Raw genomic sequence first — 27,934 nt, forward strand, 5'->3', positions numbered from 1 at the left:
ATCACGCGTACCACCAAGGCACGCCGGGAGATGTAGTTTTAGTTGCGGCTAATCACATATGGCTTCGGGGGCGTGCCGGGAGCTGTAGTCTCTTGGTTCGAAGCCTACTTCGTTATGTGGCTCAGTTCGGCCCAGGGGAGTGTTTTTGTACTTTATATTTAGGAGTTTCAGTACCGGGATCAAAATGAGGTCAACAGGGATTTATTTTGAATTATGGAAGACACGCATATATACTCCCTTGTGTTTTTAAAGCACTCTTGTTTACATATATAGATGCAAAATGTTAATATTTAAATGGAACAATCTGTCATTGTACTGTATTAATTTGTTTTCCCTCTCCAAACTGAAAAGATCTCTAAGATGTCCCAACTTTCAGGATAATCTGAAGGAAGTCAGTTTAAAAATTGATGACTGTAGTTTTCAGTCCTGCTGAAAATGTAACAGAGAAGCATAAGATACATTTCCACCAGTTCCATTCCCTGCTTTAGCTGTGCAAATTGGGTTGGGATCCCGGAACAAAATGCTTACACAACTAGATTAAACATTAAGGTCTCAAAGAAAGCAGAGGGGAAAGGGAAAATGCGAACAGCATCACAATTCGAGATTGTCCAGATGCTGCTTGGCAGTAAATTCATCTTCATTCTAATACTGCTACTTACCCACTCTGAAAAAATTAAACATTAAAATAATAATAAAAAAATCAGGGGCACCTGGGAGGCTCAGTGGGTTAAGCCTCTGCCTTTGGCTCAGGTCATGATCTCAGGTTCGTGGGATGGAGTCCTGCAGGAGGCTCTGCTCAGCGGGGAGCCTGCTCCCTGCCCTCCCCTTGCCTACTTGTGATCTCTCTCTCTCTCAGACAAATAAATAAATAAAATCTTAAAAAATAAAGAAAAAAAGTTTCCTCATTTAAAAGTGGGGGCATATTATGTAAACAATAAATAGCCCATATTCACTGAGTCTCTTTCATATTTTGTTTATAAGAAAATAAGATATCTTCTAAGGAAAGAGTAGGCATTTAAAACAGCTTTTGGGGGGCGCCTGGGTGGCTCAGTGGGTTGGGCCGCTGCCTTCGGCTCAGGTCATGATCTCAAGGTCCTGGAATCGAGTCCCGCATCGGGATCTCTGCTCAGCAGGGAGCCTGCTTCCCTCTCTCTCTCTGCCTGCCTCTCCATCTACTTGTGATTTCTCTCTGTCAAATAAATATATAAAATCTTAAAAAAAAAAAGAATTTAAAACAGCTTTTGGTAGGGGGAATTGTTACTTGAGGCAACCGTTTTGAACACTCCATAATCAATCACAAAACACAACTGCAATACGAACTAAGTTCTAATACATGCAATCTTTTCGTGTAATTTTATAGTTAGCTTAAAATCTAACTACTATAAAGAAAGAATGTGGAAGCCTCTCCTCTCCAAAAAAGCTCCATTCAGCGTTCTCCTACTAGATCTGCAAACCTTTATCAGACTCCTATCTCCAAGATGCTGCAGTTGTGTGTGCAGGAGCTGAGTCTTGGATATTTTTATTTCTAGCAGTTACCAAAGTGCCTGGCAAATAGTAGGCATTCAACAAAGGGTACTGAACTGAGCCATAAATTAATTAATTTCCAAGTTTCTTCCCATTCATTCATTTATTAAAGACTTTGTGAGTCCCTGCCTGTACCCAAGGCATCGTGGGGATGGGAAGAGATTTAATTCAATGAGAATAATACACATATAAAAATGCAAAAAGGACGGACTTAGGATCTTCCTGGCCAGCGGAGACCTAGTGGCAATAGCGTTAGGTGACCCAGACGTGGGAGTTCACTCTCCTCCCTACGTGCCTGCCATCGACCAGCTCAGTTCCGGCTACTTCGGTCTGGGCGTGTGTGCGAGAGCGAGGGCGCTTGGGAGAAGCCTCGCCCAGCGGCGATAGATTAGTTAGGCCTCAGAAAGATGGCGTCCTCGGAGCAGGCAGAGCAGCCGAGCCAGGTAAGGGGAGTGGGACTGCCCTGCCGTAGTGGCGGGGACCCTGGCTGGAGGGGGCGCTCGGCGTGCGGCTGGCAGCCGAGCGGGGGCCCAGAGCCTCCGCAGCGAGTGGCCCCGACCTCTTGCCCCCTCCTGGGCCCCGCCCCTCCTCAGGTCCTAGCCGTCCGGCCCCTCCCCCGGTGACCCCTCTTAGACCACATTCCCAAGCCCGGGCTCGGGGGCACCGCGGGCCCCCACTTCCAGCCTGAGGGCCCCTCGGGCCCCACTTGCGCTTGGCCGGGACGGTGGCAGGACGCTTGAGAAGCCTCCAGCCCTGAGCCGTAAGGGCCCCTGCTTGAGAAGATAGGGGTGAGAGGCTCGATCGTTCTCGGTTGTCCCCTCCCAGGAGGGCCCAGGCTCCGTCAGGGTTCCCACTTTCCCACAGCCTCAGCCTCGCTGAAGTGTCCCGACTGCCAGCCTCTCTGTCACCTTTGCGCGTTCCCTGCCAAATTGGAGGGTCGGAAATGTACTTGGACCCTCGCAGTGCGTTAGTAGGAAAGGGACTCACTTGTAAACAACAGACGCCACCAGGCTTTTGGTTGAGGATCCGTCCTTGCTTCCCAGAGTTTGGTTTTCTCCGCCAAAGGACTCCGTTCTAGCTTTTCAGACACCGATTCAGCTAACTCCCATTCCATTTAGGGGAACTTGAGGGCCACTGCTCTTGCCTGTACGTCTGCTGTCGGGAAGCAGTGGATGGTAAGGCCTAGGAAAGGATTTGAAATTCAGAGGTGGAGTGGGCTGGAATAGAGATGGATGGGGTAAGCGGTATCTAGCATTTACTGAGGGTGTGCTGTCATGCTGGGGACAAATTAACGTTTATGGTTGTTTAGTGCTCATTATGACCTTTATGAAAATCAGGCGGTTAACTGCCATTTCACAGAAGTGGGTGCTTAAGGTCTGTAACATGCCCTAAATCGTGTGTCTGATTGGGTCTGGATTTAAACCCAGATGTGTGACTCCACTAGTTACCACACATGCTTAAATTTAGTTAGGATTAGACAGAGGAAGAAGAAAATGGTTCCAGTCTGGACTTCATCATTCACCTCCCACCTCCTTGAAACCCCTGTAGACTTTTCACAGGTTACTGGTATTTTCCTTCCTTGGGAGAAGAACACTGCTTAAAGTTTCTTACTGTTATATTCTTCATGATAAGTCCATTACAGGAATAGCACTTAAGAGGAGCTGTGTGTTCCCCAGACCAGCCTCTGTTAGCAGAGTGCGTGATTCAGAAAGATGTCTGGATTGTAAATTATGGGAAATAACTAAGACTGATTCTGGCCTTCTCACTGTCAGAAATTCTGGAGTGTAAGAGTGTCTCAGAGGAGGGGGCCTTCTTTCTTGCCTTCTCCCTCTTAGCTTGCTCAAATGCTGAGGCTTCTCAGAATCTAGGCCTTTCTGAACTGTTCTATGTTAGGAATGTTCACAGGCTGAGATTAAAGGGGTCTTCAGTCCTGATTCTTCTAGGACTTTTAATTTGCCAGTGCTGTGAAGGCTACTAAAACGCTTGCCACTTGGAACCATTGTAGTGCCCGAGGATTCCTTTGGTTCTGGAAATTGTCGTCTCTGTATGTGTAGAAGGGATCTAAGGTCCTTTCAGAGGGTTTGGCCAGCACTTGTTTGGTTTTCAGCTCTGCTGCTCCTTTGCCCTCCTTTCCAAAGCTGGTAGAGATGGGATTGCATCAGAATACGCTGGCAGTCTCGGGAGAATTTGAGGTCCTCATGCCAAATTCTGTCACTGTCTAACAATAAGCTGCAAGTGCACACTTATGAAATGAACGAACTCTTTTCAGCAGTTGCTTGTCATTTTATTTTCAAGTCCTACTTGAAAATAGGACTTGGCTTCCCATTCCTCCAGTCAAAGTGGAATGGAATTGAAGGGACTATTTGGATGATTCCCTGCAAACCTGGTCTGTAAGAAAGAACACATTTTGCCTTTGGGGCTGAGTCAGTATTTGTTTCATAGAAGGTCTGTGGGTGGGCTTTGTGGCCTCAGTCGCTCATTTTGAAAGCTACAGAGTGATACCCAACCCTTTCTTCCTTTGAGAGACAGTGTAGAGCAGTGCTGTGGGCTCCAAAGCCATCCCTATTGGCTTAGAATCCTAGGCCCACTACTTAACAGCTGTGTGATCTTGGGCAAGGTACTTCTTTGGCTTTAGTTTCTCCATCTGCACAATAGGAATAACACCAGTGCCTATCTCAAAGGATTTCTCTGAGAATAAATAAACTCACTTGATTAATCAATTAATTAATTAATTAAAATGTTTTGTTTATTCATTTATTTATAAGATTTTATTTATTTATTTGACAGACAGAGATCACAAGTAGGCAGAGAGACAGGCAAAGAGAGAGAGGAAGGGAAGCAGGTTCCCCCCTGAGCAGAGAGCCTGACGCGGGGCTCGATCCCAGGACCCCAGGATCATGACCTGAGCTGAAGGCAGAGGCTTTAGCCCTCTGAGCCACCCAGGAGCCCCTATTTTAAAGATTTATTTATTTGAAAGAGAGAATGCACACGTGTGCGTCAATAGGTGAGGGGCAGAGGGAGAGGGAGACAGAGTCTCAAGTAGACTTCCCACTGAGTGTGGAGCCCAATGGGGACTTGATCCCACAACCCTGAGATCATGACCTGAGCCGAAACCAAGAGTTAGACACTTAACCAATTGAGCCACCTAGGTGCTTCTAAATTAACTTAATTTTAGAACAGTGCTTGACATAGTGTGTTATCTGTTATTATAGCATTCATTAAACTCTGGATTTTCACTTACAAACGAGAAATCTTTTTTCAAGTCTTACAGTGTTTTTTGGGGGGCATGATTTTTCACATATTGCCTGCCAGCCCACTAAAGCTCTTCTTTTATTTGGTTTGGAGTAATTTCCTTCCAATTTAAAGGAATATCCTGAATGTTGGTGTTTATTCTAGTTGTCCTTTGTGACTTTTAGAAATCAGTAACATACTTGCTTTTTTTCATAATGGTGGTCTTTTTAGTCTTTCTTCAGGATGGTGTGTTGGAGTTGGAAGTCAGATTTATTGCTTCCTACCCTTGTTCTGTTTTCTTCATGTTACTCTGGTGTGCATGGTTGATCTTACGAGAGGCCCTTCTAGTCTGTATGTGGTGTGGCCCATAGGAACAGGAGCTGTTTCTGTACTTCCCTGCCAGTTGTCTTCAATGAAGAGCAGAAGCATGGTTCAGTCTGATTGTTTAGTGGGTTACTGACTATTGAGTATATTACAGAGCATAGATTTCACATCTGTCGAGAGTCCCTGGATGTAGTATATTCGGGACTGAGAAAACCCAGAAGCAGGGAAGGGAGAAGAACACAGTGAGGACAGTAGGGAGTAGTAGAGCATGACCTTGTATCCTGACAGACTTTGAACTCCAGCACTCATGCGTGTCGGACCTGCTACTCCACCTCTCTGACCCTGTTTTCCCCTTTGTAAAATAGCGATTACCCTGCAGGGTTGTTCTGAGGGTCGACTGAAATCGTGGACGTAAAGAGCATCTGCTTCATTCGGTGTACAGTCTGCGTTGGTTCCCTTCTCCGAGAATCTGTGGGTAGTTTTAGAAATCTGCTGAACTCTTGAGTCACAGTAGTTCAAACAAGATACTTTCCCCCTCACCTTTTTTCTATTTTGACAAATTTCCAACCTCTAGAAATGTTGAAAAAATTATACAGAGAACTCTTGTAAAACTCCTATGAAAACTTGAAGATACACTGTTTACATTTTGCTGAATTTGCTTTATTTCTGTCTCTTTACATATTTTTTTTTTTTTAAAGATTTGAGGGTGAGTTACGGACATCATGGTATTCCATCCTAGAATACCTCACCTTGTCATAAGAGTGAGGTTATTCTCTTATATAACCGTGATACCATTATCACACAAGAAATTTAGTGTTGAGGGGCGCCTGGGTGGCTCAATGGGTTAAAGCCTCTGCCTTCAGCTCAGGTCGTGATCCCAGGGTCCTGGGATCGAGCCCGGCATCGGGCTCTCTGTTCAGCGGGGAGCCTGCTTCCTCTTCTCTTTCTGCCTCTCTCTCTGCCTACTTGTGATCTCTGTCAAATAAATAAATAAAATCTTAAAAAAGAAAAGAAACTTAATATTGATAAAATCTTATTTTCTAATACAGTGCACATTCAGATTGTCCCAATTAAGAAAAATCCAAATCCAATGAAGAAATAGGGATTGCATTGATTTTTCTCTTTCATACGTTTTAATCTAGAATGATCCCCTAGTCTTTAAATTTTTTCTTTTTCTTTTTTTTTAAATTTATTTTTTTTAAAGATTTTATTTATTTATTTGACAGAGAGAAATCACAAGTAGATGGAGAGGCAGGCAGAGAGAGAGAGAGAGGGAAGCAGGCTCCCTGCTGAGCAGAGAGCCCGATGCAGGACTCGATCCCAGGACCCTGAGATCATGACCTGAGCTGAAGGCAGTGGCTTAACCCACTGAGGCACCCAGGTGCCCTTCTTTTCTTTTTTTAACTGAAGTTTAACATATACTCAGAAAGTGTACAAATTATGAGTCTAGCCTAGTGAATTCTAATGGTGAAAATACTTGTGTAACAGTACTTACAGTAAGAAATCAAACCTTACCAGGACTTCAGAAGCCCCTCTGGTGTCCCTCCTGTCCAACCCCCTAAAAGTTGCCCCCATTGTGACTTAAAATTCATACATTAATTTAATAGCTTATTGAGTGACAAAGTCCTTATGGCCAAAAACTTTACTGTGGAATTCAAGAGGTGTGTTGTGGTCAGCTTAATGAGTTTTGACAAATGTATATACCTGTGTAACCACCACCATGGTCAAGAGCAAAATAATTCCAATTTTCCTAAGTGTCCCCTTATGCTTTGTCCCAGTAAATCCTAGCCTTTGGCCTCAGGAAATATGAACTACTTTCTGTTATATTGATTATATTTGTCTTTCCTAGAATTACATATGAATGAATTCATAGTGTATGTGTTCTTTTGTGTCTCACTTCTTTTGCTCAGAGTAATGTCTGTGAAGCCTACATTGTTGTATCAGTAATTCATTATTTATTTATTTATTTATTTTTAAGATTTTATTTATTTGTCAGAGAGAGGGCGAGAGAGTGAGCACAGGCAGACAGAATGGCAGGCAGAGGAAGAGGGAAAAGCAGGCTCCCTGCCGAGCAAGGAGCCCGATGTGGGACTCGATCCCAGGATGCCGGGATCATGACCTGAGCCGAAGGCAGTGCTCAACCAACTGAGCCACCCAGGCATCCCAGTAATTCATTATTTTTTTTATTAGTATGTAATATTCTCTTGTATAGACATACCACAATTTGTTGATCTGTTAGCCAGTTTATGGACATTTGGATTCTGTTAATTATCTATTTCTGCATAACAGCATTACAGCAAATTTATATAAATTACCAAAAAGAGCACACGTTTTTTTGTTTCATTTTTTTGACACAGTTTAGCTGAGTCTGACAAGACAAGAAATCAAGGTGTCTGCTGGGGCTGTGATCTCATCTGGGTCTTGACTGGGGAAGGATCTGCTTCCTAGCTTGTGTGGCTGTTGGCAGCATTTAGTTCCTTACGGCCTGTGGACTGAGGACCTCAGTTATTGGCAGTGAGCCAGAGGCTACCAGCATGTTTTTTTGCCACAGGGGTCTTCCTAACATGGTCTCTTGGCTTCTTCAAAGCCAGTGAGGAAGAGAGTCTCTTAGCAAAATGGACGTTATAGTCTTACATAGTGTAACCACATACATGTAATTATGTTCATCCTGTCATGTTTGCCATGTCCTGTTGGCCAAAAGCAAGTCACAGGTCCTGTCCGGTCTCAGTGGGACCACACAGGGGCAGAATACTAGGAAGTGGGGGTCCTGGGAATTACCTTTGAGTCTGTTCCCCCACATGATTGGTTCTAGTGGGGCTGCTCTGAATACTCATGTATTCTGAGGAGATATATTTTCATCTTTTTTGGTAAAAACTTATGAGTGGAATTGCTGGGTCATATGCTAAGTATATGTTTAGTCTTATAATAAATTTTTTTTTTAAAGATTTTATTTTATTTATTTGAGAGAGAGAGACAGTGAGAGAGAGCATGAGCAAGGAGAAGGTCAGAGGGAGAAGCAGACTCCCCATGGAGCTGGGAGCCTGATGTGGGACTCGATCCCGGGACTCCAGGATCACGCCCTGAGCCGGAGGCAGTCGTTCAACCAACTGCGGCACCCAGGCGTCCCTAGTCTTATAATAAACTGCCCAAGTGTTTTTACACAGTTGTACTTTTTATTCTCACCAGTAGTATACAAACATTCTACTGTCCTACATCCATATCCACACTTGGTATTGTGTCTTTTTAATTTTAGCCATTCTACTGAGTATGTATTCAGTGGTATTTCCTTGTGGTTTTTTTGTGATGACTAATAACATTAGGATCTTTTCATGTGCGTATTGGTAGAGACTGGGGTTCACCCCCCCATATGGATATAACGTATTCCAGTATTATTTCTTGAACAGGTTACCCTTCCTCCATTGAATTATCTTGCCACCTTTGTCAAAAATTAAAAAATTGGGGGCACCTGGGTGGCTCAGTAGGTTAGGTGTCTGCCTTCGGCTCATGTTGTGATCCTGGATCTAGTCCTGGGATTGAGCCCTACATCGGGCTTCCTGCTCAGCAGAGAATCTGCCTCTCCCTCTGCCCCTCACCCCACTCGTGCTCTCTCTCTCAAATAAATAAATAAATAAATAAATATTTTAAAAAATTTCAAAATTGTATATACGTAAGTCAGTTTCTGAGCTCTGTTTTATTTCTATGTCTCTCCTAATGCAAATGAAATGCTGTCTTGATTGCTGTAGATTTATAGTAGATCTTAAAATCAGGTAATGTAATGTCTTTTGACTGATTTTTCAGAATTGTGTTAACTTTGGTCCATGGCATTTCCATACAAATTTTCATTTCATTTCATTCATTTCTTATTATTTTTTAAGATTTTATTTATTCATTTGAGAGAAAGAAAGAAAGCATGAGCAGGGGGAGGGGCAGAAGAAGAGGGAGAAGCAAACCTCTGCTGAGCAGGGTGCCCAACACAGGGTTCGATCCCAGGACCCCAAGATCATGACCTGAGACGAAGACAGATGCTTAACTGACCGAGCCACCCAGGCACTCCTTCATACAAATTTAGAATCACTTTATCAATTCTTTTTTTTTTTAAGATTATATTTATTTATTTGATAGAGATCATAAGTAGGCAGAGGGGCAGGCAGTGAGAAAGGAGGAAGCAGACTTCCGGCGGAGCAGAAAGCCTGACTCTGGGCTTGATCCCAGGACTCTGGGATCATGACCCAAGCCGAAGGCAGAGGCTTTAACCCGCTGAGCCACCCAGGTGTCCCCACTTTATCAATTCGTACAGAAAAGCTTGTTGGAATTTTTGTTGGGATTGTGTAGAATCTATAGATCAGTTTGGGGGGAGAATTGACATCTTGGCAATATTGATCTTTTTTTTTAAAGATTTTATTTATTTATTTGACAGACAGATCACAAGTAGAGAAGCAGGCAAAGGGAGAGGAGGAAGCAGGCTCCCCGCTGAGCAGAGAGCCCAATGTGGGGCTTGATCCCAGGACCCTGGGATCATGACCTGAGCCAAGGCAGAGCCTTTAACCCACTGAGCCACCCAGTCACCCCATCGATATTGATCTTTTAATTCATTAACATGATACATGTCTCATTTAGGTTGTCTTTTATTTTTCTCAGTAGTGTTTTGTAGCTTTAAGTTTGTGGGTCATGTACACATTTTGTTAAATTTCTCTTCTAATATTTCATATTTTGGCATGCTGTTTATGGTTGTCATGTTAAAATTTCATTTTTAATTGTTGAATGCTAGTATATAGAAATAAAATAAAATTGTATCATTATTTACAATAGTCATACTATGGAAACAGCCCAAATGTCCATTGATAGATACATGAATAAAGAAAGTGTGATATATATTTATTTATATGTACATATATGAATATATATAATGGAATTTTTTTTTTAAGATTTTATTTATTTACTTGAGAGTGATAGAGTAAGCACTAGGGGCAGAGGGACAAGCAGACTCCCCGCTGAGGAGGGAGCCGGATGTGGGGCTCATTCCCAGGACCCTGGGACTGTGACCTGATCAAAGTGTTGAAGGCAGATACTTAACTGACTGAGCCACCCAGGTGCCCCTATATAGTGGAATATTAATTCAACTATAAAAAAAGAATGAAATCTTGCCATTTGCAACAACGTAGGTTGAGCTAGAGAGTATAATGCTCAGTGAAAAAAGTCAGAGAAAGACAAATACCATATAATTTCACTCATATGTGGAATTTAAGAAATAAATGAGCAGAGGGAAAAACATAAGAGAGACAAACCGAGAAACAGACTCTTAACTGTAGAGAACGGACTGATGGTTGCCAGAGGGGAGATGGGTGGGGGGATGGGTGAAGTAGGTGATGGGGATTAAAGAGTGCGCTCATCATGATTAAAAAAATAATAATAAAATAAATAAAATTGAGTTTGTATATTGGTCTCGTGTCTGTAACCTTGTTACACTCACTTAAAATTCTAATAGCTTTTTTGGTAGATTGTGTGATTTCTCTGTAGATGATCCTCTCATCTGCAAATGAAGATAGCTTTACTTACTGCTTTCCAATTTATATGCTCTCTAGGACTTCTCATACAGTGTTAAGAGGAGTATTGAGAATAGATTTTTTTTTTTTAGATATTTATTTATTTATTTATTTGCCAGAGAGAGGGAGAGATCACAAGTAGGCAGAGAGGCAGGCAGAGAGAGGGGGAAGCAGGATCCCCACTGACCAGAGAGCCCGATGCGGGGCTCGATTTCAGGACCCTGAGATCATGACCTGAGCCGAAGGCAGAGGCTTTAACCCACTGAGCCACCCAGGTGCCCCGCGAATAGATATTCTTGCCTTATTCTTTATCTTAGAAAATTCAGTCTTTACATTTAAATATGACATTAGCTGTAAGTTTTTTTGCAGGTGCCCTTTATCAAATGGAGGAGATTTAATTTTTTTCAACTTTTTGATTTGTTGAGTGTTTTTGAAAAAATTATGTGTTTTGACTGTTGGCACGTGCTCTTTTTGCTATCTGTTGTTCTGTTGTTTTCTTTATTAATATGATGCTTCATGTTGATTGGTTTTTCAAATGTTAAACCAACTTACTGTTCGTGGAATAAATCCTACTTGGTTATGATGTGTTATCCATTTTATATATTGCTGGATTTGGTTTGTTAGTATTTTGTTAAGGGTTTCATCATTTATGTTTAAGAGAGGTATTGATTTGTAGTTTTCTTTTGTGTGTGTGAAATCTTTGTCTAGTTTTGGTATTAAGGTAATGTTGCCTTCATAGAATGAACTGGGAGATTTTACTGTTTTTTTCTTTCTTTTTTCTAAAATAGTTTGTGTAAGGATGCCTGGGTGGCTCAGTTGGTTGGGTCACTGCCTTCGGCTCGGGTCATGATCCCAGGGTCCTGGGATCGAGTTCCACATTGGTCTCTTTGCTCAGCAGGGAGCCTGCTTCTCTCTCTGCCTCTGCCTGTGTTTGCTCTCTCTCTCTCTCTGACAAATAAATAAATAAATAAAATCTTAAAAAAAAAAGTTTGTATAAGATTGGTTGTATTTTTTCCTTTAATGTTTACTAGAATTCACCACTGAAGCCATCTGAATTTTTTTTTTAAGTTTCATTACATATTAATTTCTATTTTATTTTATTTTTAAAAATATTTTATTTATTTATTTGACAGAGAGAGATCACAAGTAAGCAGAGAGGCAGGCAGTGGGGGGGGTGGGGAAGCAGACCCCCTGCTGAGCAGAGAGCCCAATGCGGGGCTCAGTCCCAGGATCCTGAGATCATGACCTGAGCCAAAGGCAGAGGCTTTGACGCACTGAGCCACCCATGAACCCCTATTTATTTATTTTTAATGATTTTATTTATTTTGAGAATGAGAGAGCATGCGAATAGGGGGAGGGCAGAGGGAGAGGGAGAGAGAATTTCGGGCAGACCCTTTAAAGGTCATGATCCTGGAGTCCTGGGATCGAGTTCTGCATCAGGCTCTTTCCTCAGCAGGGTGTCTGCTTCTCCCTCTAACTTTCCCCCTCTCCTGATCGCTCCCTCTCATTCTCTCTCTCTCAAATAAATAAATAAAATCTTTTTAAAAAAACCCTAGAAATAAATAATAGAAAAAAAATCTGGAAAGATCCCAAATGTTTGGAAATTAAACAACAGATTTCTAAATTATGGGGGAAAGAAGAAATCATAGGGAAGTAAAATATTCTGAGCTGAACAAAAATGAAAACAATATAATTTAAATTTGTGGAATGCAACCAAAGCAGTGCTGGGAAGGAAATAACATTTTGAGTACCATACTAACTTTAGAAAATATGCTAGAGAAATAAGAGCAAATGAAACCCAAAATAGAAGGAAAGAAATAAATGAGAAATTCTACACGTTGCAAAAAACATGGAATGCTTTCGGATTTGCATGTCATCTTTGTGCAGTGGCCATGCTAATCTTCTCTGTGTTGTTCCGATTTTAGTATATGTGCTGCTGAAGCAAGCACGTACTTTATTTTGTATTTATTTTTGAAATATATTTTCACTGGATATAGAATTCTAGGTTGACAGGTTTCCCCTCAGAGGCATTTTAAAGATACAGTGCTATTATATTTTTTATTTGGGTTGCATATCTTCTGATTAAAGTCTGAATTCATTCTTGGTCTTGATTAATATTTGTAGGTAATGGTTTTCTTTGTTTTCTGGCTGCTTGTAAGATTTCTCCCTTTTCATGGGTTTTTAGCAGTTTGATTGCATAGTGCTTTAGAATGCTATGTGTTTGCTTTGCTTAGGATTTGTTGAGCTTCTTGGATTTTGGAGTTTGTAGTTTTCATCAACCTTGGAGAATTTTCATCCATTATTTCTTCAAGTATTTTTTGTTCTTTTTCTTTTTTTCTATGCCCTTCATTTTGGTCAGTTTCTGTTGCTGTGTCTTCAAGTTCACTTACCTTTTTTTCTGCAGTATCTAATCTACTGTCATTCCCATTTGGTGGAATTTTTATTTCAGATACTATATTTTCATCTCTTGAAGTTCTACTTTTGTTTTATGCAATATACATCTCCTTACTATGATCCTGTTTTCCTTTGAATTTTCTTTTTATTGAGGCATAATTGACATATGTCATATTAGTTTCAGGTATGCAACATAATGATTCAGGTATGTATTTTTAGAATTGCATTAAGTTCTTGAATAAAGTTATGACACCTGTCTTAATGTTGTCTATGAATGATTTCTTCTAATTTTTCTTATTATTATGGATCATACTTCTCTGCCTTTTGACATCTTTGAGATTATTATTATTTTTTAAAGATTTTATTTATTCATTTGACAGAGATCACAAGTAGGCAGAGAGATGGGTAGAGAGAGAGGAGGAAGCAGACTCCCCGTTGAGCAGAGAGCCTGATGTGGGGCTTGATCCCAGGACCCTGAGATCATGACCCGAGCCGAAGGCAGAGGCTTAACCCATTGAGCCACCCAGGCACCCCCATCTTTGAGATTATTGATTGGGTGCTGGATGCTGTGAATTTTTACCTTGTTGAAGGTCTGAATTTTGTGGTCTTATTTTGAAGAGTGTTGAGATTTGTTCTGGTAGGTAGTTGGGTTACTTTCAGTTCATTTTGATCCCATCAAGTCCTGTTTTTAAGCTTTGTTAGGGTGGACCTAGGATGGCCTTTACCCTAGGGGTAGTCTTCCCTTCCCCTACCAGGCTGTGGTCCTTCCAGGTCTCCACTGAGTGCTCTGACCGAACGGTGAGGACACCCCGTTCTGGTGCTCATGGCTCACGAGGGCCTGGGGTCATTCACCTCACGGCTTCTTCATTGCTGTTTCTCAGCCTGTGGAGTTTCACTCTGTGCTTGCACACATGTTACTGTGCACACATTTACTCAGGGAGCTTCTTTGCAGGTTTCTGGAGCTCTCTTTTGGCATAGCCCTCTCCTCTCTGCAGCTCGGTCTTACAACTTTGAGCTGCCTTAGCCTCCCTGAACCCTAATCTCTGTTTCCTCAACTCAGCAAGAGACTGCCATGCTCTGCTGGGATTCCCCCCGCCCCGCCGACCCCATTCCCCTTCTTCGTCTGAAACATGCCTCTTGGCGGAAAACCAGAGTGACCGTAGGGTCATATCATTTGTTTCTGTTCTGTCTGGAATCAGTACTATCCAGTGTACAAACAGTGGTGTCCTGTATTTTGTTTAGTTTTCTAATTGTTCACAGTGGGAGGTTAAATCTGGTCCCATACCCCATCACAGACAGAGCAGAAGTCTGTCGGTTGATTTTGAGCGGAGAAGCGAGAGCATATACCTTCTATGCGCTCATCTCACCCTGAACGCGAGGTGGTGGTATTTTTCCCATTATTCCCATGGGTGGGGAGACTGAGGTTCGGGGAGGTAGAGCAGTAGCCCCCTGTCACTCACTTACTGCCGCCAAAGTTCATGCACTTGCCTCTGTGCCAGCGCCTCTCAAAAAATAATTGTTCAATTGAACCTTATTCTTCTCTGCAAAGAACTACAGGCCAGACTGGCATAGGACGTACTCAGAGTTACCCAGCCTCGGGGCAGACCTGGGACAGGATGTTCAGCCAGGTGCTCTGACCTGAGCTGTGTGTGCCATCGGTCTTTGTCTTGCTTCAAGGTCAGCACTTGGGCACACCTTCTGACTGGGGGAGGTTGGCGCCTGGGCATCAGGAGAGAGAGCACCTTTGTGCCTCTCAAACCGGGAGCATCTCTCTACCACTGGGGTTTTTTTTTTGTCTGTTCATTTTTTTAAAACAGTCTTACGCCGGGCGCCTGGGTGGCTCAGTGGGTTAAAGCCTCTGCCTTCGGCTCAGGTCATGATCCCAAGGTCCTGGGATCAGCCCCACATCAGCTCTCTGCTCAGTGGGGAGCCTGCTTCCTCCTCTCTCTCTGCCTGCCTCTCTGCCTGCTTGTGATCTCTGTCAAATAAATAAAATCTTAAAAAAACAAACAAACAAAAAAACCTAGTCTTACGCTCTTGCTCTTGTGGCCACACTGAGAGGGTTTTCTGTGTTAGAGCCGTTGTCGTAGTGGTTTGCTGGGGTGGGCGGGGGCGAGATCTGATTATTACTGTTTTGAAATTATAGTCTGTGTGCAGCGTGGAAAATGAATTAGAAGAAGCCAGCCAACATGGATGTGGGTGAACGGTTGCGAAGGCTCTTGGCCGTGGTCCAGGGAGGAGATTTTGGAAGCTTTGACCAAAGTGATGGCAGTAGAAGTGGCAACCAGTGGACGGACTGATTGCATGGATATTTAGGAAGGAATGTTGGCAGGACTTGATAATGTGTTAGCTCTGGTGAGTGGGAGAGGAAGAGCTGTCCAGAATGGTCCTTTGGACCCGGGTTTGTGTATTTTGCTGGAAGACTGTGCCATTCTCGCAGACAGGGGACACTGGAAGAGGGCGTGTGGCAGAGGGAGAGTCTCGGGAGCCTGAGGAGGAACTTGTTGAATCCAGAGGAGGCCGGAAGGCGGCTGAATGGAGAACTCGGAGGGGGTCAGGGCTAGAGGTGGAAAGGCAGAGGTTATTCCTGCCCACCGGGAGCCTTAGGAGGGAGCCAGCAGGGTGGGGGAGGGGAGGCAGGGAACAGGAGCTCAGAATGCCTGAGACTTTGCACTTGGTTTTATGCGGGCTGACCTCGTCCTGGGACTTCGGATGAGGAGAGAGAGTCCTTCTTCCAGCAGAGTCCTTGTCATTGTGCTGTGTGCCAGCCATTTGAGGGCAACGGGGAGCAAGGAGATCTTTGAGGACCCTCTGTGGACTGGACTCTTTCCTGTCCCACCTTCCCCCCACCCCAGCAGGAGGCCTGGCACTTGCCATCTGAGTTGGGAGGAGTATGGAGGCCGGAGGCTGGCTCCGGAGACCCACAGATGAGCTGCACTTGTCTGGATATTATCTGTAGATAATTGGAAATTGGCTTGAACATCAGTAACAGTAAACTAATCAGAACTCCCTCAAACTGCTTGTTCTAGTCTTTTGGAGATTTGTGAGTTTCCTCTGAGTCTGTCTGTCTCTGTCTCTTCCTTTCTCTAAATTTGGCCAGATCATCAGCCAAAGGTTGGAGGCAAATGGGAGATTCAGTGAGAGGAGAAGGTAACAGACTGCGGCCGGCGAGTGGGCCGCATACTCCTTGCCGGCCGGTTGGTCTTTAGGTCCGTCACTAGCTTATTTACACAGCAGGTTCCAGCTTCCTTACTGCTGGGGATTGGGGTCCTCAGTGACAGGTGATAGTAGGAACCATCGTTCCTAGTTTCTTTGCTTCCTGACTCCAAGTAGATGCCCAGAGAAAATCCAGATTGTGGGTGCCTGGGGCCCCCTTGTGGCTGGATCTTGTTCTCCACTTCGTCTCTGCTTTTCCCAGTCACTCGGTGGGAAGATGGCAAAAGGGAAGTTTCCCTCTCACATGAAGCCTTTCCCCTGGACTTTGCTTTTCCTATGGCTCTTGTGATGGTCCACAGCCCTCGCTGCTCACCTGCCGATCTCGGGCCCTCCTAAGCCAAACCTAGCCTTCTCCTTGAGGCGCTGTGGCAGTGAACCCAGAAGAAGTCTCTTCACGTTCACCAGCACATTCAGACTCCGTGGGTGGGCCGCTTCTTACAGGCAGCCCACCATGGAGCCCTCTACAGTCTGAGAGCTGGTGAGAAGTAGGAGGAACAGGTGCTGGTGTGTGGCTTGAGAACGGCGTATCTTTTGCGTATCTTTGGTTTTTGGATGTCCATTGGGTGGCACTATGATCTTATTTTTGTTTCTGTTTTTCTTTGCAGCCAAGCTCTACTCCAGGAAGTGAAAATGTGGTGCCTCGAGAGCCTCTGGTAAGTACCCAAGATGTATAGTATCGTTTCTAGTCATGAAAATACTGTGCGAGTGTGGAGAAACACTAAGACCCGGTAGTTTTGCCTCCTCGTTGTCTCCTCAAAAGTAAGTGCTGTGTGGAGGCTGACTTAGTGACCTTTGACTTATGTCTCACTGTCTGGTATGTAGGGGTTAGTGGGCTGCCTCCTTGGGAAAGCCTGGTCTTTTCTGGAACGGAAAGCATCCACCGCAGGGCGTGGTGCACCGCTTCGTTTGTTGCTGATCAGTAGGGATCAGTGGGATGTCCGAACCTTTTGGAGGTGCGGTTGGGACCAAGTTGCTACTTAATTGTCTGAAATAGCCATTTTGCCCTTCAGGGTGAGGGCACGGTGCGGTGGCCTTTGAGGAACAGGTAAGGCAGGGAGTTCTGTTTTTGCCTGGTGGGTCATTTGTGATGCTCGCTACCAACAGTAAGTGCTTCTAGTATTGACAGGGCAGTGGCCTCCTGAGTATTGAATGAAAGTAACCCTTCTTCACGAAGTGCTTGTGCTCTGATGTTCTGAGCCCCAGTCCCTGCCAGCACCCCCCCCCCCGCCATTTTCATCCTGGCTTGCATTTCAGGGCCTGCCTGTTTGTTGGGTAGCAAGACCTGTTCTGCACTAACCAGATAAGTTTCATGGTGGGCCAGCTTTTAGAGCTTTGTCTTTGTTTGGATGGTGATAGCAAGCTCAGGGATGCACCGCCCAGCTTTGGTTTCCCAGGCCTGGTTTTCTTGCCTCTCCTCCAGCAGTAGTGGGAGGAGGTTATGTGAGGCCCTTAGCTGGCGTGAATAGGCCTGAATTCTAGCCTGCACTCAGGCTTTCCAAGGCAGAAGGTGAGTTGGATTTGGCGGAGGCTGAAAGACCAGGGTGACGCAAGCCCTGCTGGGGCGGTTTCAGGGAAGTGTGGTTGTCTTCTGGGACACCCGCTGGTTGTCTTCTGGGACACCCGCTGTTCCCAAGAGTGACCCAGTCCGGCTCCCTTCCCACCACACCCTGCATTGCCTTCGGTTCACTCTTGGTATTGCCTGGGTTTGTCTTGGTGATCAGGGAGGTGGGAAAGCCAAAGACTTCAGAAGGGCTTCCCCTTGCCAGGCCCTTAGCTAGGAAGCTGGCGTGTTCTCCTGGGGCCTGTCAGTGCCCCGCAGGCTGGAGTTGTGGTTGGTTTTGGATTAAAGTCCAAACTGAACGCTGTAGTCCTCTGCAGCCCTACGTCCTTGGTCTCCTTTTACATTTTTATCTACTGACCTGACTACTAACCCCCGGCAAAGCTGGCTGGTCCTTCTTTTGCAGCATGATTGGGTCAACACTTGGGGGTTCTTTCTAGCAGCGAGTGCTAAGCAGTGGCAGCCTTGCTGATTTCTGGGCATTTGGAGCCCTTTGCTCGGCTCGTGTTTCTGGATGCTGTTCTTTTTCCTGCTCTACTCTTCATCTGCTTAGTGTTTGGTTGGATTTTCATTTCTTTCTTTTCTGGGAGGCCCCGAGCAGTCTTCAAACCCTAGTAGCCTGTGATCGTCCAGAGTTCAGACTTATTCTCTCCAGGCCAACTCTACAATTACCTTATATTTAATTAATATTTTTTTCCCCTCTTTACGTACTTGCTGCATAATTGCTCAGAGGAAAGAAAACACATAGCAGCAATTTATATATATATAAAAAAACAATAATTAAAAAAAAAAACCCGAAATAAACTCCCATCTCATTTGGGCTGATCCTATGAGTTGGGTAATTAGGGCCCTATTAGAAGGTAGACCCTTTCTCCTTCCCCCCCTTTTTTTTTTTATTAATTTTTTTATATTAAACTCCCACAGTCTCTCAGTCATGCCCTTATTGCTTTTGGCCAACCATTCGCAGCAGCCTGATTAAATGAGGGCACCAGCCGAGCTGTATGGTCTTGCGTGAGCTACTTCTTCCTCTTGAGAGCCGTGGTGGGAGGGTGCCAGGCAGTGGGGCCGGCCAAGGACTAGCGAGGACTCATGGCGCGTAGGGGTGCAGGACTTTGAGCTGGCAGTAGGCTGGATGAGAGTCACAGGGTGCCGGCGAAGGGATGGGGTGCTGTCCCCCACCCACAGAGAGCCCACAGCCCTCTGTCTGAGTCTGCCTTCCCTAGGGGAGGTTGCTCAGGCGTGTGCGTTAGCCGTCTCTCAGATGCTCAGGAGGAACAGACAATTGAAGAATAAAATTAAGCCTTCTTCTTAAGTAATTTATGCACTTTATTGGGGAAGAAAAGGCATTTGTACACATGAAACAATTAGTAGACAGCACAAGACCATATATAATTTTAGCAAACAGTACAAAATCGCATATAATTTGGTGCGGAATTGCCTGGCTGGGAGTAGAAGAGCCCTCATTATTCAGGAAGGAAGAGTTCTGCCCGGGGTATACTTAGGGATGTTTTTTGGTGAAACTTGAAGCGAGATCTTGAGGAGTAGGATTTTCCCGTGTTGGGGGAACACCCTGCTTTTGGTTTTGTTTTTAACTGAGAGCATATTTTCCATAAAATTCTTCCGTGGAAGCTGCCTGTTCCCTACACTGAAAGGGCTGAGCATGGGATACTGAAGGCATCTCCTCTTACTCTTGGTCTCCAGAACTAGATGATGACTTTGGAGTAAATTTTCCCTTTATTGGGGAAGTGAGTTGTGACCGAAGAGGCTCCGAGGAGTGGTCAGTACAACGCAGATGGCAAGGACAGGTGATATTCTGCAGTTCACACTCGTTTTTTGCTTTAGCTGCTGGAGAAGGAGGGCCTGATTTTCATTTCTGCCCTCTCCGGCCCTGTCCGACCAAGTTGTGATTGTGGTTGTGAGGAGTATTGCCTTGTAGTCTCTGAAGGACGCGCTGATGTTTTTCGCCACCCCCTTGTCCAGGTGACACCCACACAGTGACTGCATGTTACCTTCCCTTGCCCCTCAGTCCTCCTCCCTGCCATGAAAAAACCACCCCAGCAACCCCGGCTCTATGAGTGAGATAGTTTCCCTATAATGTCGTAATGCCCCCGGGGGTGGAGACTGGTGAACAGACCGGTCTTGATAAATTCTGTAAACTCCCAGTTGAAATTCCCTTACTATTGACGATACAACTCTGCCCAAGTTAAAATGGCTGATCGCTGTTTCTTCTTCATACTTTCTTCCCTGAGCTTTGCCTCCTGAGGCAAGGAGCTTTGGCAGCCCTCCAGAGTATTGACTTCCAGCTCCCCCCACCCCCCAGCTAGTTGTAAACCTTCCATAAATTCTCTCAGACCCAAATTTTCTCGTCCCCTGTGGTGGGCATGTGCTCGGGCCTTGGGTCGGGTCCTGCATGGCTCTTGCAGGATCAAGCCCACGTGGCTCACGGGTCTTGAAACGGGTGGACGGTTGTTTGCACGGAGTAACTGGGGTTCTGTCTTGCTGGGATTCAGAAACCAGGTGACTTTTTTTTTTTTTTTTAAGATTTTATTTCTTTATTTGACAGAGAGAGAGAGAGTATGTGCAAGCTGGGGCAGTGGCAGGGAGAGGGAGAAGCAGGCTCCCCGTCGAGCAGAGCGCCCAACATGGGGCTCGATCTCAGCACCTTGGGATCATGACCTGAGCTGAAGGCAGATGCTTAACCTACTCAGCCACCTAAGCGCCCCAGAAACTAGGGTTAAGTAACCGTCTTTTAGTCATCTGAGTTTAGGTTATTATTTGAAGTGAGCAATCAGTAAAGTTTCATGTGTACCTTGCTCACTGGTTTCAACACAAGCTCCTCAATACCCAGCGGTCCTGGAAGCCGCCTGTTTTATACGATGCTTAAACTAGCATTTTGGCTTTTTGTTCCTTGACACCAAGTTCTTCCTAATGGATGTGTCTTCTGCCGTTCTTTCTTCCTCTGACTTATGGGTATAGGTTTTTGGTTCTGTTTTGGTTTTTGTCCTTACCCTGCATCCCTCCACCCCAATACTCCCAAACTACGATGAATTTATTTTTATAAAATATGATGGTCATTTCTACTTTATCACCTTCCCTAGGCTTAATTCTTTTTAGTAGGGTGAATTATTATTAAAAATAAGGATGCCCTGCGCTCGCAGAGCCAGGCCACGTCTCAGCTTTGCCCTCTAAGTACAGAATATCCTGTAGCCTCTGGTTTCTCCTTGAGGCTGATGGAAACTTGCCCGGGGGTCCTACATCATGGATCCGATCTCAGTCCTTCTCGGGGAACTCATCTACCTTATTCCTGGGACACCGGAGATTTTCTGTTTGGTTTTTGAAGTCAGTTAATCAGAGGCCAGTAATCAAAAGGCCATTAATCATTAATATCTTGCTGAATTAGAGAGTTTGTGAACTATTCTTTAAGAATACCTATGGCTAGTTGCCTATCTCCTAGAGACCTTGAGAGTGTATTCCTGGCACTCACCCTGTATTTGTATCTTTTGTGGCTAGAGTACTTCGGTCGTACCTCCTTGTGGGCTCACCAGGCACAGGTGCTTCTCGTGTCTTGTTCCCACCAAAAATCTCTGAAGGATGACATCTACATGCTCAACCCATTTCTTCGTGTACACTCATGTGCCCATGTGTGTATGTACGTGTGTGTATGTAGGATATATAATGGATATATTTCATAAACGCCAAAGCAGTCAGCAGAGAAATAAAATGGATTTTTTAAAAAAGATATATATATATATATTTTAAATATTTTATTTTTAAGTAATCTCTGTACCTGATGTGGGGCTTGAACTTAAAACCCTGAGATCAAGGGTAGCAGCTGACTGAGCCAGCCAGATGGCCCAAATTCATTTTGATATTGTGTTCATGAAGATATATTTATAAGCTCAGGGGTAATGAAACTGGCCCATTTAGAGATTTCAGAAAATTGTCATTTTCTTTAGGAAAAACAAATCAATATGGCAGATCTAAAGTATTAAGCATCATTATTGTGAGGCTCTGTCGTGGTTGAGTCCTGTGCTGAGTTACGTTTACTCAAGTGAGCTGTAATTTCCACTCAGGGACATCTGTCTGGGTACAGGTGAGTGAGGACGACATCATAGGGCTAATCCTAAATCTGCTCTACTTATTTCTTTTTGAAAAGTGAATCTTCTACAGCTGTTAGTACTTAAACCATTACTAGCAGCACATGGGGGGTGCGTGAGCCCCTCACAACTGCTGCTGAGAAACTTGGGACTGAAATCGGGAGCAGACAACTGAAGGGTGGGGATGGCAGGACACCCCTCTGATGACACGCCTTTGTCGTGGGAGCAGGCCTGAGGCCTGGTGCCTTTCAGATAGGGAAGGTGGTTGGCTCTCCTTTCCCACTCTTCATAGATGGTGGAAATCCTTCAGTGATGAAAATGCTTATTTTGACACTGACACCCTTTGTGGGGAGGGTGCCAGAGGGTTCCACAGGCCACGGGGAGAGGAAGCTGATGAGAGTCCTTGGTGCTGCACAAACTTGAGAAAAGCCTCATTCTGGCTCTGGGTGGATTGTCTATAATCTCTAGGCCACTTAATGATTTTGAAATTACTGTCTCTCCCTACTTCGTCCTTCCCATTCTAGAGGAGGTTTATTGAATAGATTAGGTGGAGGTCCTTCAAGTTCTTTCCTCTTTCAGGTGAATGAAGAGGTGGTTTTCTTCAGTTTTAAGGTATCCTTGTACAAATCATTATTAGAGGAATCGAAACTCTTAGGAGTAATAATTAGGGAAATGGAATTTGAAATAGTTACTCAGCTTTGTTTATACCTTGGGTTCCCGGCTTTCATGGAAATACCTGCCGTTGTGAGAGTTCTGCAGTCAGAGGCCCTGTCTGGTGACCAACCCAGCCAGTGTCCTGGGGACTCAGGAGCCAAGCGCCCCTGTGCCTTTTGCAGAGTCGCACAGAGACTGGGCGAATTCAGCCCATAGTCTTGTCACCTGCATCACTGGTCCAGAAGGACAGGCTGCAGTCGCCTGCTGTCTCCTGGAGATGGTCTCAGAGGTCTTCAGATGTTCTTGGTCATTGCTGAAGAGGGGGTAAAGGAAGCTCTTACTTGGGCAGAGGGACAGTCAAAGGTTTTGCTTCTGCTGCAGATCGATCATTATCTTATTTGAAAGACTTTCCACTTAGAAGCATTTTTTTTTTTTAAGTGCCACCTAAAGGATGGGTGTTCCATACGCCAACTCCGTAAATCTCTCACGAGCCCCTGGTTTGAGGACCGCCGAATGTCATGTACCGAGGACTGCCAGGTGCCCTGGCCTTTCCGGGATAATTTCAGTTGAAATATCTTCACGCATCCTCCAACCATGCAGACCAATTTGGGTTTGAGAAATACGGTCCTGTAGTTCAGAGCCACTTCTGCGCTCTGAGAAGCCGTGGGAAGATGAAGTAGTGCTTCGCAGGAGGCGCGTTCGCCGCCCTGCCTTCTCCCCTGCCAGCTCTCCTTTCCTTTATGGTTTGTAGTTATCACCGAGATTTATGCTTGTTGCTCCACAAATCTTCTCCCTGCCATTATGAGTTTGTCTCAACAGCCTAGAGATGGGGCTGACACTGAGTGATTCTTGAGGTAAATCTACCCGGGGGCACTCTGTGACGCTCAGAGTCACCCAGGAGCTAACTCATAGCCCCCAGTGGGCCGGATAAATTGCCCTTGTCGAGAAAAAGACGTGCTGCCACCTTTGTGAGCTCTGGTGGCACGGGGGCCTGTTTGTGCTTACTGAGTGTGGGGGGTGGCGCGCTGGGTCCCAGTCACACCCTTGGCCCAGCAGTGTCTGTCAACAGGCGTTTCTCTGTCTCTCTGCTTCTCTCCCCCTCCCTGTCTCTCTCTCTCTCTCTCTCAGTCCCCGTGGCCGCAGTGGGCCGCAGCAGCAGGATCTCTGGGGGGACAGGCCAGCTTTCGGCAGCCTGCGGGGGAGGAGCTGCTGACAGGGGCGGCGGGCACCCTGATGGTTTGTACAAATGGCTTAGTTTGTCCACATTTCTCTGCAGATGGATTTTGGTGGAAAAGGGGAAAAAGAAGAGCGCACGTCTTAAACGTCGTTTCTCCCCTTTCCTTATACTTTGTCTTTGCAGCATCCTTTTGGCTTCTGTGTGCTTTCAAGACTTATTTCAAACCTCTTGTCATGTGAAACACCAGCTCGTAATTACGTATTTTTTAAAGTATCAAGAGCTCACATGAGACAGCTCCTTGAGGCGATGGACCTGCTGTTTGGCACCAGGAGGCGCCGCTCCAGGAGGCCTGGGGGGCTCCGAACGCCGGTCCCATCTGCCCCCGCTCTGCAGACCACGAGGTCCTCAGCTCGCCCTGAGCCTGTGCGTGCCCATCGTATTTGTTAGCGAATGAGGCAGTTTTGTTAAATATGCTGTAAATACACGAAATACAGAAGTGCACAGAGGGAACTACAAATACGGGGTGTTCTGTAAACATGAACGTGAAAAGAAGTTTCTGGGGAAGCTAAGCCGAATGCTTTGGTCCATGTGAATTTACCAAAAGAGAATGACTTCTCAAGTGTGAGCAAGATGACAGTTAAACTGGGGGAAGATCATAAAAATCTAGAAGTATCCAGTACTTTGATTTGCCTTACTGGTGTCTTTAAGTTCTCACTTTGCTTTAGAAATTGCGAAGGGTGTGTCATGGGTGGGGTTAATGTAAGAAAGATGTCTGGGAACTTCAGTCTGTGGGCCCACACTCAAAGAAAAGGGCTTGGCTCCACATCAAAAGATTAGCAAATGACTGTACGTTTATAGGTTTTGAGTTAATGTAAAATGTTTAAGGTATGTGGAGTAGGCTCCATTTTTAATGATTCCCGGCTTTAACCGATTTTTCGATTAACTGACCAATTACCAGCTCTGATGCCCTAGGTCAGGAGGGGTCTCCTGTGCGTTTTTGCTGGGCTTGGCGCTGGTCTCTTCATTTTTGTTAGTTTGCTTCACCCTAACAAGCAGGAGAGAACCGAACTACTCTTTTCCTCAGTTTACAGCGAGGAAACCAGCCCAGGGCAGTCCAGTTCCTGCAGCTTGCAAGGGGCGGGACTGGGCCCCAGTGCAGGTGGGGACAGCCGAGCTCTCTCATCGGGGTCACAGGCAGGGACAGTGTGCTGACCTCGGTCTGCCTCCAGCCAGGGTGCGGGAGGGGCCTTGGCTCTGTTCAGGGGCTGCCTGGTGAGTCTGGGCCGCCTCTGAAGCTGCTGCCTTCGTGCGCGCTCCCCGGTTGGAGTGTTTCGTTCGCATCTTTGCTGTTGAACAGGCACCTATTAATTTATCAGAGGTGATGTGGGCCTCCTCGTGCTGGAGGAGGCGTCTGTGCTCATGAACCTCACTAATGACAGGTTAAGGGATCGAGGCGAGATAATAGGGTCTTTTCAGCCGTGCCTCTCCAGCAAAGTGCTGTGTCCCTGCTAGCTTCTAGGGGGCAGCAGCTGCTCGCTGTTTGACCTCCTGCGGGCGGAGGAAAGGGAGGAAAGGTTCCACAATCAGCCCTTTGCCTTCCACTCGAGCTCCGAGCTCCGCAGTGGTGCCGGGCTGTGCAGGTCTCCGGGAGTCGCCTGAACCCGCATGAGTAAAGAATTCGCAGGATCCAGGGCACTCCATCCCTGCTTTCTCTGCCCCCCTGAGGTGGATCCTTTATCTGCGTCCCCATCAACACCCATAAATCCCTCACTGTCACAGTGAACAGCAGAGTTCACTTGCTTTGAAGATAAGAGACGTAGAGACGTCGGTTAAGAGGGTAAAATCTCTTTGTTAGATCTTACTTGTTGCCATTGATAACCCACTCTAGTAACGTGTAGATGTTTTGAAATTTTCCCCTGTGGGCACGTGTCTTTTCTCTGTTGGGAACAAGACTGTCACATGCTTGATTACCTGTTCTTCCTCTGGGCGCGTCCCCCGGCTGCCCTCCCCTTCTCTCCCCCACCCCAGCCGGGGTTTACAGAGGTGTGTGTGTTTTCGCTAAATGACTCACTTTCATGAGCACATCCAAGGGGAGACTTTGGATTTGCCGGTTTTTTGAGACGTTGGGGCCCAAGCGTGCACATGGCTAACTTGTGCCTTGGGTTGGAGTGAGTGACAAGCACCCGCCCTCCCGGCGTTTCACCGGGGCCCTGGCTCTCAGGTCATCCAGGCCTGTGGCTCAGACGAGAGGCAGGAGGGGGACGGCTTGGTTGCAGGCAGAGCCGGATGCTTGCAGTACACACTGAGAAGCAAATTGGCCACGACATTTCAGCCCTGGGAGGTTTATTTAGGATTAGCTAAGAATTCTCAGCCCTGACTCCACTGTGGGAGGAGCTGGTGACTGGGCTCTGCCTGCTTGCGGGGCTTTCATCTGAGGCCCCCCCGAGCGCCGGGGAAGGGTGGGGGTTTCCGTGCCGGCTCCCAGAGTGGCTTTCCTCAGAGACAAAGGCCTGCCTCTTCACCTCACCTCTCCAGCTCGCTCTCTGTTGTCTCTCTGAAAAATGGCAGTTAATAGAACCTGCTAATGAACAGAAGAAATAACTAGAAATAGTGGCAAGTCATTTGACAGTGAAGTGGTTTATAACTTCTGTTTATCAAATGATTATAATTATTATTATTGTTATCTCTATTGGATTTTTGAAGAACTCAGCCTGGTCTCCAGAGCCCCATTGATACCGCCTTTTCTTATTTTCTTCGTCATGTCTAGAAAATAACTTTATTCCACTGAAATCCAGATCTGTAGTCCTCCCCACCCCCCCACCCCCCCAACCCCGCCCTGGGCCCCCACGCCCTGGCTCCGTCTCTCCCCTCTCTGCTTATCTTCCGTGGCCTCAGCGGGCTCCATCAGGTGGGGTATCCCCCACTGGCCAGCCTGGCAGAGCTAATACTGGCTGCAGGAACGCTGCGGTGTTTGTTTTTGCCGTTCCTGGATTTGGTTTAATGTACAATTGATTTTTTTAATGTATTTAATCATTTTTTTCTTACCTCATAAGGATTAACCTGCACAAACCTCATTTTATCCTAAGTGTGGCTTTGGGAGGAAGGGAGAAGAAAATTGAGTTTCTCTAGCTTATTTTTATTCTTTCACTTTTTATTTTCCGAATGGCTTTTCCTGCTGAAGCAGCTCCGTAAAATACAATGTATTTTAGTGGTCATTACTTACTCATTACTAACTGGTCTCTCCTGCTTCCCTTTGTCTGTGAACTAAATACAGGGGGCCTAAAGATAATTGGTAGCTCTATCACAGACTCGCCAATTATAGATCAACAGGGAAGACAGCCCCGTGATGGTTTGTGGTTGCCACTGGCTGCCCACCTAGCAAATGTGAGTTATCCCTCCGTATCTGCCACCGGGCGGGGCTTGACGGCAACAGGCCTTTCCTAATTTTGTACCTTGGCTTTCCTAATTGCTGCACATGGTTTCCCTGATTTACAGATGTCAGCTTCACTTCATTTCTCCCTGCGAGTGGTTCTCACGTCCGTCTTGGTCTTCTTATTATTTCCTGTATCTTTGTTATGTCTGTGAAGTATTAACATAGGTTTTGTTTCTGTTTTTCTTTGCGGTTCCCTGTGGGCCTAGAATGGTGAGGCAGCAGGCTGCAGATAAAAGATGCTCTTGAAATTAGTGCTTTTCTGTAGTTTGGTCTGCTGAGTCCAAGTAAAGGCAAGTCTTTGTGGGTGCCCAGTTTCGTCCCCTTTTCGAGTGTTTATCTGATTTGTATGAGAGGAGGCCCAGGAGGGGGGGAGAGTTGCATCTCACCGTTGGTTACCGAGCTCTGGGGGAAGGCCGTCAGGTGCAGACATGGCATGGGGGTCCCCACGTCGTGCGGCCGAATTTCCAAGCAGAATGCGTATTTCGTTCGTTTGTCTCCTGGGTACTTGGCACCTAGGCATCATGCTGACGCCTCTGTGGGTTGGGAAAACATCCTCATAGCTCTGCTCTGGGCAGGAAGTAGGCGCTCAGTACATTTCTGTGGAATGTGTGTGTGTGTGTGTGTGTGTGTACACGTGCAAGCGTGCGTAGACTCACTTCGGTCGGTGGCGATGTGCCCGGGAGCCGGAGAGCACAGCTGCTGCCTGGCTCCGATGGGATCTCAGGGTGCGAGGCTCCCACTGGTGCCTACATCCGCGGTTGTGTAGTGTATCGTTGCCACGTA

At 45.8% G+C, this 27,934-nt stretch overlaps 1 protein-coding gene and 1 non-coding gene across 2 annotated transcripts in view; one reads left to right on the plus strand and one right to left on the minus strand.

The window, feature by feature from the left end:
• Nucleotides 1-1,882: 1,882 nt before the first annotated feature.
• Nucleotides 1,883-27,934, plus strand: part of PEX14 (peroxisomal biogenesis factor 14) — a 138,175-nt gene continuing 112,123 nt past the window's right edge. Inside the window, exons 1-2 of the mRNA XM_044237135.1 lie at nucleotides 1,883-1,967; nucleotides 16,838-16,885. Of these exons, the coding sequence (XP_044093070.1) occupies nucleotides 1,932-1,967; nucleotides 16,838-16,885 (84 nt within the window). The 5' untranslated portion in view covers nucleotides 1,883-1,931. The remainder of the gene's footprint in view (nucleotides 1,968-16,837; nucleotides 16,886-27,934) is intronic.
• Nucleotides 12,465-12,571, minus strand: LOC122901505. Its single transcript, XR_006383519.1, has one exon. It is a non-coding gene; the product is annotated as a U6 spliceosomal RNA (small nuclear RNA).

Source organism: Neovison vison, chromosome 2, assembly GCF_020171115.1.
Source record: "Neovison vison isolate M4711 chromosome 2, ASM_NN_V1, whole genome shotgun sequence".
NCBI classification, from domain to species: Eukaryota; Metazoa; Chordata; class Mammalia; order Carnivora; family Mustelidae; genus Neogale; species Neogale vison.